Below are 10259 nucleotides of genomic sequence, written 5' to 3'. Positions count from 1 at the left end.
TTATATTAACATGTTCTTCACGGAAATATTTCTCGTATCAGTATACAATGCGAATAATTATGACAGACGATCGAATTCTTTTTTTTGCCAGGGATAATATTCCAAACGAAATTTTTAATAGTAGCTTTATTATAACTACGTTTTCGAACGACGAGACTTGAAAGTTTATTATCTGTCATAATCAAATCTCCATCGAGAATCCACGTGATCGATTTAGAGAAGAACCGTTCTTACTCCACTGCGGCCGTTGTTGTTGGACGAGTCGTCCTCCTCTTCATCGTCCGCACTTCCGTCCTCCTTCTTCGTCCTCTTCTTGGTGTCATCTCCGCTTCCGTTCGCTCGCCTCTTCGTTTGCAACGTCAACTTCAGACCTGTCGAATTTTTCTTAACTCATTAAACAATCCACGCTTGCAACCAAATAACACAGACTCGGATGCAAGAAAGTGTTTTCTACTAACAAGACTTCATGTAATTTAGTCTGGAACTCTAAATTATTTACTGTACCGCACACCATGCCGATTCCGATGACCTTGAACTATATTTTCAAAGTCACCGTTCTAAGCAACTCTTCTCTCATTTCGTATTGTAAACATCACTGATTAAGGTCATAAAAATTGGCAAGGTGTACGCCATAATAGCAAGCTTGAAGCCTCCTAGAAGTTAACCCCCCCTCCCATTTGTTGAATCACACTCCCGTCCATAAATCACCGAAAACTTACTTATCATCAACAAAATGGTTATTTAAGAATACAAACTTCCAGCTTGATTTGATTGTTTTATTTGGATTCGAGGAAGTGTCACTTAAAAGAAATAATTAATAAAGTAATACTTTATCACTATCTTAGCACAACCTAGCACAATAGAGAAAATTGGAGACATTAAAAGTGGAGGGCAACTCAAAAAATTGTATGAATCTTCTGAAATATTATTCTTATTTAAATTATTATATCTCGTCTTATTTCTTATATTATAGTTTTAATATTCGAGCACAATGTAGCAGAAACTCAGCACAACTCAATTAATTAATTAAGCTTTTACTCGTAAATTAATTCAACAAGTGTGAGGCTAGCTTCTAGGTGGCAAGAGCGTGAAGCGGCCCGACCCGACCCAGCCCGATCCGAGAGCTGATGGTTGCTCACTGGTTAGCTAATAGGGCTGTTACTTTCCTTCGAAGGTCGAAGATTTTGAAACTTCGAAGCTTCGATTTCGGAAACTTCGAAGGTGATGAGAATCGAATTTTCGAAGCTTCGAAATTCGAACCTCCGTAGTTAAATTATTAGAGGATTAAAAGAAACGGAGTTTCGAAGCTTTGAACTTTGAAATTTCGCTGCTAAGTTATATTTGATATTGCAGATCGAAATTTCGATCCTGTAGGATCAATGGTTCAGGAGTTATGCTTGCTTAAAGTTGTGGATTTTTCAGTGTTTTGACAGGTAAGGGCGACAGGTAAGGGCGCAAAACCATATTGGTTTGTAGTGACGGTCGCGCGAGCCGCTTACCACTAATTAATTATTCTGTTCGGTAAGCAACGCGCGATCGTCACTACAAACCAATATGGCCGCGCCCTTACCTGTCAAAAACAATGTAAATTGCTCAACTTTAAGCAAGCATAACTCCTGAACCATTGATCCTACAGGATCGAAATACATCAGGACCCAAATACATCATAATTTATAGGAGAAAGGCACAAGAGCAGCCAAAAATTGATTAAGTTATAACTTCGAGTCTTCGAAGAGTCGAAGCTTCGGAAAAGTAAAAGCCCTGGTAGCTAACCCGCAATTAGAATGAATCGGTGGCAAGGTCAGGCGAGCCTTGGTCGCCGCGAGTAATGTTCGAAAGGACGAGACAGAAGAAAAGACGGTCGCGACCCGGTAGGATCTATCAAGGTCACCACCGGATGGGTACCTTCTTTAATGAGCTGACTACAGGTGTGCTGAACACTCGGTGGGCTCGGCTCACCGCTGCTAATCGAATCCGTACGATCCCTGCTCCTCTCGCACGTGTAATCCTCGAAGGGATTGGTCATGGCGATTAGGGAGTTTACGATTTCCGGTGTCCTTGGCGTGACCTCAGCCGCCGCGACACCGAGAAGACCGGCGGCAGCCGTTGGATTAGGATTCACGTTCACGTTTAGGTTGTACATGGTTATTACCATTTAACCTGGAACAAGAACAAATGGGAGCGTCGGTTATTACACTGTCCTCATGTTGTTCCTTTCTTCACGATTATCATGCTCGATGATCATGCTGGATGATCATTATTTTGTGAATTTATGATCATGTTTTATCCAAAAACATTCTGGAGGAGTCAGTGAAGGGAGGAGTCTTGCAGGATAACTCACTCAATCGGAATTGAAGTTGAAAAATGATCAGCGAATTTTACGGTAGATTATAAGATCACTATGATTGACCTTGAAGAAGTGGAGGTTTTTATTTTGTTATTTTAGAATCTTGTCGAAAACAAGAGTTGGCTGTTGGGTTTGCAATCCCGCGAGATAGATTGGTTCTTCAAATTAATATATATTTAATAAAGAAACAAATTTTATTTAATGAGAGAGATAATCATCTTTAATCATAGTATACAGGGTGGGGCAATAACTATGTCCACTTTGAATATTGCCGTTATTTGTAATAATACGAAAAAATGTTATATACAAAACTTACACGGTATAGAGGGGGGCATATTGTGACACAAACATTTTCTACGCTGGGTGGAATGATAGAGGAGATTTCAAGGTCACCTTGATTTTTTTAATGGAAAGACCTACTTTCTGGCTCACGAATCGATAGACTATCGAATTCTGAGTATAAAACTGTTGACCTTCGTATGTCCTAAACGTATAGTTAACGAGATATTATCCAAAGAAGAAAGAAAATTATTTTGATAATATCTCGTTAACTATTAGGTTTAGGACATATGAAGGTCAATACATTTATACCCAGAATTCGATAGTCTATCGATTCACGATACAGAAAGTAGGTCTTTCCACTAAAAAAATCACGGTGATCTTGAAATCTCCTCTATGCCTCCACCCACGCAGAAAATGTTTGTGTCACAATATGCCCCCCTCTATACCGTGTAAGTTTTGTATATGACATTTTTTCATATTATTACAAATAAGAAATTTAAGAAATGCGGGACCAAAAAATGACGCGGGATCCTTGCGGGAACGCGAGCCCCAATTGGGCGTGTCCAAAGTGGACGTCGTCGTCGAAGCAGTTTCCGATAAACGAAACCTCAGCAGCATAACCTGCGGCCGCGACCTATCTGCGACCGTTGGCAATTTTTGGACGGCGTCGCGTCGCCCGCTGATAGGCCAGCGCAATCTCTCATCATGCGGTTTGCCCGAAGGAGTATAATATTTTACCGTGATAAACTCGCGTTGCGATCGCATTATTCAAAAAACGAGCGTGCACCTTCGCGCGTTCTCGCGCGTCGCATTAATCATTTCGAAACAATACGACTGTCCGCGGATCCGCTGATACCAGCGAAGGAAGCAGTATATCCTTCGGACCGGTTACGTTTTAATCTTCGTGATTTATTGTTCTCCCGACTGCGAATGCAATATGGGAATGCGGGATTTCTTTTTTTTTATTTTTCTCTCCATCAGCTTCGTTCCCTTTATTGCGCGCTCTCCTTTCCCGGGAACGAGAAGCTCATTGATACGTCCTTGATACGCCGCGGCACAAAGAGGAATTCAGGTTGAAGCGCGCAGGCACTCTCGATAGCGCCAACCGGAAGCTGCAGATCCCTATCGATCCAGCGAAGTGAAACCGGCTTTCGTCGATCGCAGGTAATCGAGAGGTGTTACGTCTAGTTCAACGACATGCTACCCGAACAGTAGCCGTGGCAATTAGGCAACACTGTGCTCAACTCGAATTTTTTAGCTGGACACATTGGGCTTCGAGAGTGCCTCAAAATGAACAAGCATTATGTAACTCATTACAGTGTTTACCAGTGTCGCCAAGTGCTACCCGAACGGGTAGCTTTTTCCCCTCCTCCTTTACCCCTTCCACTATCTTATTCCACTACCATGAGCACATTCCAACGTCCCCACTAAGGCCGTAGTCCAAGGCAGTGTCGCCAGAATGAGGACCAAACGGTCCTGCTTACTCTCCTCCTTACCCCTCCCACTGTCCCATTCCAGCACAATGCGTACACTCCAACGTCCCCCACTAAGACCGTAGAACACGGTGCCCGTGACTGGTCTGGTCTTCAGAGAGAGGGTACATCATCCCACCGTGATTCCCCTCATCTGGCTACACACTCCACGGCAGCGCTGCCATCTGCGAGTTCCGCTAGGCCCCTTACCCTTCCAACCCTCCCCCAGCTGTGCTGCGGAGCCCGCCTTTGCTTCCCCCACTCTTCCGCCTGTGGTAGCGGGTAGGGAAAATAACGGGTGTTCTTTTGTTCCACGCGACGCCACGGACGGCTTGGCTTGGGTCACGCATACGGTCTTTTTGGAACACTCGTTAGCTTGCCCCACGTGGTACGCGTCAGCGTTAGTGGAAAGAGTGGGGGAAGCAAAGGCGGGCTCCGCAGCACAGCTGAGCGGGAGGGTAAGGGGCCTGGCGGGACTCGTAGATGGCAACCCTGCTCCACGGTTCTCGTGCCGTAGACTGGTCTGATCATCAGAGAGGGGGTACATTGTATTCCCCTCGATTTTCTCGACCTGGCGACACTGCTGGGTACACCGGCTGTACTACACCCCGTGTCTCGCAAGAACTGTTTACCTTGCGTGGCCAAAAACTTTGCCTTTCTTCTATAAATTTCTGTCTTTTTCCTACGCTATCCAGTAGATGTGGATGAGAAATTAGCGTAATTTGCATTAGTCGGAAGCATAAAGCTGCACACGTAGCTATTTTCATGAAGCTGTGACAGCTACATGCTGCCAAAAATGCAAATCACGCCTCGTAAACATGAAAATAGGACTTTTGAGATTGAACTTTTATCTAGCACTTTTTACTACTGAAGAACCCTATCTTTGCATTACCTACAAGTGAGAGGGCGCATCCTCCACCCTTCCAATTCTAGAAACGAGTCTACCCCTAAACCTATCAACACCGGTCAAATTAACCGGTTCCAGGTTTTTTATTTTACAACAAGAAAAATAATGAAACTGATTTCATAAGAAACGATTGTGTAGATATCATTAGTTGTGCACGTATTACAATAGGAACCGCGTAAATGAAATCAATGTTGTCATCAGTGGCGCGTTACCCTATGGACCCTATTGGAGCCTATAAGGCCCCAAGCAAAAGGGGGCCCCGAACACAAACCAATATCCAAGATCCAAATTGTACGTTTTTCTCGCAAAGTTATTCAGTTGCAGTTAGGGGCCCCGAAATTCTACTTTGCCCAAGGCCCCAACTAGTTATAACGCGCTACTGCTTGCCATTTTTATAAGAGACCATGTACCAGTTGGCTCGGTAGGTTTAGTGTTAATTAAACTTTTATTTTCCATAACAGCTCGCTAGCGATCTACTATTAACTTTCAAAAGTTAATCGAAAAATTTGATTCAATTTTTCTGGCCACTGTGTATTCTCGAAACTGGCCGTACAAATACTTGTTTGATCTACTGTATGGGTGTGAGAGCCTGGTACGTGCACATGGGAGCCTCGCGTTTCGTAAGAATTTTATCGTTCCGTATTCGGAGCCTAATGCCCTTGCAACTCCTCCTTCGTAGCCTTCTATGGTTCCTCCTTCTGCCGTGTTCCTCCACCTCCGCCGCCTCTTTCACCGCGCGGATCTCCTCTCCGGGGGCCCGCAGGCCGGTTACATTTACCATCGGAGGGAGAGGGAAGAGATGGTGAAAGAAAAAAATAAAATCAACTTCCGAAGACCGGATCTCGACGGGGACCGCGACAGGGGCCCCTCCGAATCCGTACCCACTGACCTATATGCCGGGAAGATGCCTCTCTGCGCTTCTGCCATACTCCCAGGATCTACATTGTCCACTCTAGCCACATCAGATTCCGGCTATAGTGGTTCCCCTAATTGGTCTATCCCATTCAGAGTTTGGCAAACATTTTTATTTAAATAAAATTTTTGCCCAACTCTGGTCCCATTTTAGGTCCCATTTTTACTACAAAGCTGATCTTTAACCTTTCTGTAGTCAACCGGGTACCCATTTACTGTATTTCTTTCAACAATTTGTTAATGTATCCTCTGAAAGTATTACAACATTTCTCTGAGTTTCTTTACTCGCTAATATATGAATTTATAGTCTTACAATGAGAATTTCGGCAAACGTGTTAAATACAGAAAGGTTTTAAATAATCAGTGGCGGATCTAACGGTAAGCGGACTAAGTGGCCGCGTGGGGCCCCGAATTTTAAACTATGAATTTTTTAAAATAAAATTTAATATGTAACGGTATGGAATTTATAATAAAATTTTCCCTCAATTTTAATTTATATAAATCACAATAAATCTACTAATTTATATGTTAATTTAAAATTTTCCCTCAATTTTAAATTTTATATATATCATAATAAATTTACTAACCTATATTTTTATTTAAAATTTTCCCTCAATTTTAATTTGTATAAATCACAATAAATTTACTAATTTATATTTTAATTCAAAATTCTGGGGACCGACGGTATCGGATTTAAATAGTAAATATAAATGATTGTTATTAATTTCATGAAATTAATTTGACTTTCTTTACGCGATGCAGATAATTGTCACGCATTTCTTCACGCTGTTTTGACTTGTGTACACTGAACACGGTCGTGCATCGAGAAGTGGCGGACGCTCGGGAAGAGAAAGAGAGAAAGAGAGCCTCTCCGAGGCGGTTGGGTAACAAGAAGAATTTGACGGCCGAAAACAAGCCGGCCGGCTCTAGCCTGTTGGAGGACACGCGCACGGTTTCTTTTTAGAGGACGGGCCAGACGCCGAAATGTATTTTTGACGAGAATTGACAAGCTTTTAGCGGGCCCTCCCACCATCAGTGCACCCAAAACGGGAATTAGCAATTTTTTCATCGGTACAAGTCACTTTCATAATAAAACGGGTGCGTTTATTTAAAACGTTCGGGTCTAAACAGCTTTTTAGCAGCATTTATATGCCCCCTGTGCACATCAACCCTTAGCACCATTATTCAAAATATTGCTTACATTATTAACCCTTAGTACTCGAGTGGCGACTCTGAGGCACCAAACGAATTGCTACATCGGTAATTTTTAAAAAATTGTTACGTTATTAAATGATATCATATCGAATAAATTACTAAAATACTGCATAAAATGAAAAAAATCGTATAGAATGGAAATATTCTAGGTCGGAAGAAATGCCTAATTTTCGAGTTAAAAATTAAAATAGCTGCGAGTGCAAAGGGTTAAGACTGACAAGATTTATTGTTGAAACAATAAGCGGAACACAGACGAGTGAAACTATCTGAACTTATTTTTTATATACACAAAATTTTGCATAAAAATCCGCAGTCCAATAAATAATTGTGCATACATAAAAACCGTTTTATGCCATCGCTCGGGACTGAATATTTACCTTTATCTAACTTCAATCATTTTATTCTGGCACCGAAGGATATGCCGGGGGTTTTATACACTAATATTTCTTCAATATTGACCCGATTAAATCTAAAAAAAGCTTCTACATATCTATCTTGTGCTGCAGCCAACGGAATCCAAGCAAGACTCACGCCGGAGCAAGGAGATCTTGAATTTTCTAATCTTCGATATTCCGAACCGGTGACCCTAATCTCGGTAAAAATACCAGCCGAATTTATTTTTCAAAGTAACACGACGCCGTTGGAAAGAATTATCGAACCGAGCAATAAGACCTCTGATCACAGAATCGATTATTGGCCATTGATATTCAAATTTTCGAAAGGGAGATACGACCCCCCATGGCGGCCACGATTTGCCTAATTTATTACGTGATGGGATCGAGCGTATTCCTCCGACGAACCGGAACACCACGGCGAACTTCGTTTTCTATCCCGGATCAACTGTTTACATGTACATCGCTTTCCTACTTAACGGGAAACCTTATCGCGAAAGTAATTAGTTGTCCGATTCGCATAACCGCTCCGCGACGTCGAGCACACGTAACGTCACATTCCGCGGGCAAAGTATTTATTTATCTTCGCCGAGACGCGCGGCGATCTATCGTCGATCGTAGATAACACGCGACCGTACAATCGTTTAATGTAATGAATTTCTTCACTTTCGTACGTTCGCGCGATTGTTAAAACGAATTCAACAATTTCTCGTCTGAAATCATTTCTCTACAAAATGTTGGGATATTTATCGCTATCTGTTTCAATCATCTGTATCATCGGTATTACGCTTTACAAAAAATAAGTGACACCTTATGATGTTATTGTAGAGCACGAAAAGACAAGTCCAATGAGTACCATGAACGTACAATTGCGATCATTGGATCTTGAGATATTTGGGTCTGAAAGAATCGAACATATCACTTTTCAGAACCAAATATCTCAAGATCCGATGATCGTAACTGTGTTCATGGTACTCGTTGCACTCGTCTTTTCGTGTTCTGCAATAATATCTAAGAAAAGACATAGGGTCCCGTGAAAAAGATAATAGTGAACTTGAAATCTCCTGAATGGGTCGCCACGGTTACACGCAGGTCTTGAGACAGTACAACTTTGTTTTGAGCAGTTTCCTGCCTACAATGTTCATACGTCATTAATTGTTAAGAGAGGAAATATGATTTTTATTCAGGTAATTTCATTTAACCAAGACGTTTTGTGTAAGTTGTACACGAGGAATAAATTAGATAAAAGAAGCATAGGCGTAGGAACAAAGAATGTTTTTCTCTCGTTTCGCGAGTACAGTCAGTGGCTATTTTCCTAGCTCAATTTCAAAATCTAAACGCTGTTCCTCCTTCCGCCCGGCGACCTCGATTCGTTAGACTCCTCCAGCTATCCTCTCGGTCATCTTCCCGTTTAATCAGCGGGAATAAACACGAGCAAGACAATGACAGAAGGAAATGAGAGGCGAGAATTTGTTTGTTCGCCGGCGGGAACGTGTCTCCACGCGTTTATTCTGATTTTCTGTTGACTCTGCAATACCGTATCAAACTGTCGATCGTCTTGTTTGTTGCTCTTTCGGTCGACTTCAATCCCAAAAAATATACGAACCGTCCGACGGGACCACCGAGGTCGGATTTTCGCTGAGAAATCGAATTTAGTTTCTAGAGAAAAATTATCTCGCTCGCGCGCTCGTAGCTCAATGAAGAATTATCGGGCCGTTATCTCCATTCGCATTTGTTTCGTGTCGATAATCACGCGGGACGAATGATTCATTGACCATCCACGAGCCTGAAAGTCGAAAACTTTTCTGCGCTATGGGAACTCCCAGAGATGATTACTATAGAATCGATATCATAAAAAAAAAAAAATTATCCACAGATAAGAATTATTGCTTTCTAGGTCTCACGATAAGACAATTTTTATTTTGAGTTATTAATTCTATGTCATGTTTGTTGTAACATTGAAGGAGACAACAAATGGATCGAAAATAAAATATTTTGCAATGATATGAATTTGTTATTTCCATGTCTAACGATAAGAGAATTTTATGTCTAATATACTTGCATAAACTCCACAACATATTATTTTTAGTCTATCAGAATTATTAATCGAAAGATTAATATATCCGTATGCAAAATAAAAATAAAGATAAAAATAATAAAAAATGAAAATGAAAATAAAAATAAAAATAAAAAATAAAAATGTTGTATTTTTTATTCTGCATAAAAGTCCGCAGTATATTATTTTTAGTCGAACTGAATTGTTCGTTGTAAAATTGAAGGAGATAATGGATCGAAAATAGAACATTTTGTAAAAATATAAGAGCTTGCAGAGCCGAATCAGAACGCGGAAACTGGGTCGAAAAATCGCAGAAAATCATACAGTTCGCGACTAGGAGAAATAATCGGCGTGCCATTGACGGGAGCAATACACCGCAGCGGCATCGAGCAATACACCGGCGCGGCGTGGCATCATGTAATTCGTGGATTATGTAAAGCCGTAGGGAGCGATGCAACAGATTGAAATAATAATCGGCGGATCGAGTTTGTTTGAATGGGAACAGGTGTCCGATCGAACCCGTCGCCGCTGCACGCTGTTAAACGTATAAATAGAAACCGTTTGATTTTGATGTATGCCACGAACGTTTCGGTATTCGCCGGGATCTCTCGTTGAAAGATCCTCGAACCGTGGCGTTCGAAGTCCGGCGAATTATTTTCTCAAAACTTTCCGCCAC

General features: G+C 41.6%; 1 protein-coding gene across 7 annotated transcripts in view; it reads right to left on the bottom strand.

The window, feature by feature from the left end:
* Window positions 1–10259, bottom strand: part of Atf3 (Activating transcription factor 3) — a 39305-nt gene that overhangs the window by 6381 nt on the left and 22665 nt on the right. For 6 of the 7 annotated variants that reach the window (XM_076432444.1, XM_076432439.1, XM_076432440.1 and 3 more), the window contains 2 exons: window positions 1906–2160; window positions 235–371 (listed from right to left, as the gene is read on the bottom strand). In XM_076432444.1, coding sequence (XP_076288559.1) covers window positions 235–371; window positions 1906–2155 — 387 coding nt within the window. In that variant the 5' untranslated portion in view covers window positions 2156–2160. The remainder of the gene's footprint in view (window positions 1–234; window positions 372–1905; window positions 2161–10259) is intronic. The other variant, XM_076432445.1, reaches the window with a different exon arrangement.

This window comes from Lasioglossum baleicum, chromosome 10 (genome assembly GCF_051020765.1).
Source record: "Lasioglossum baleicum chromosome 10, iyLasBale1, whole genome shotgun sequence".
NCBI classification, from domain to species: domain Eukaryota; kingdom Metazoa; phylum Arthropoda; class Insecta; order Hymenoptera; family Halictidae; genus Lasioglossum; species Lasioglossum baleicum.
Note: the sequence above shows the minus strand (reverse complement) of the source record. Positions and strands in the feature narration are given on the sequence as shown.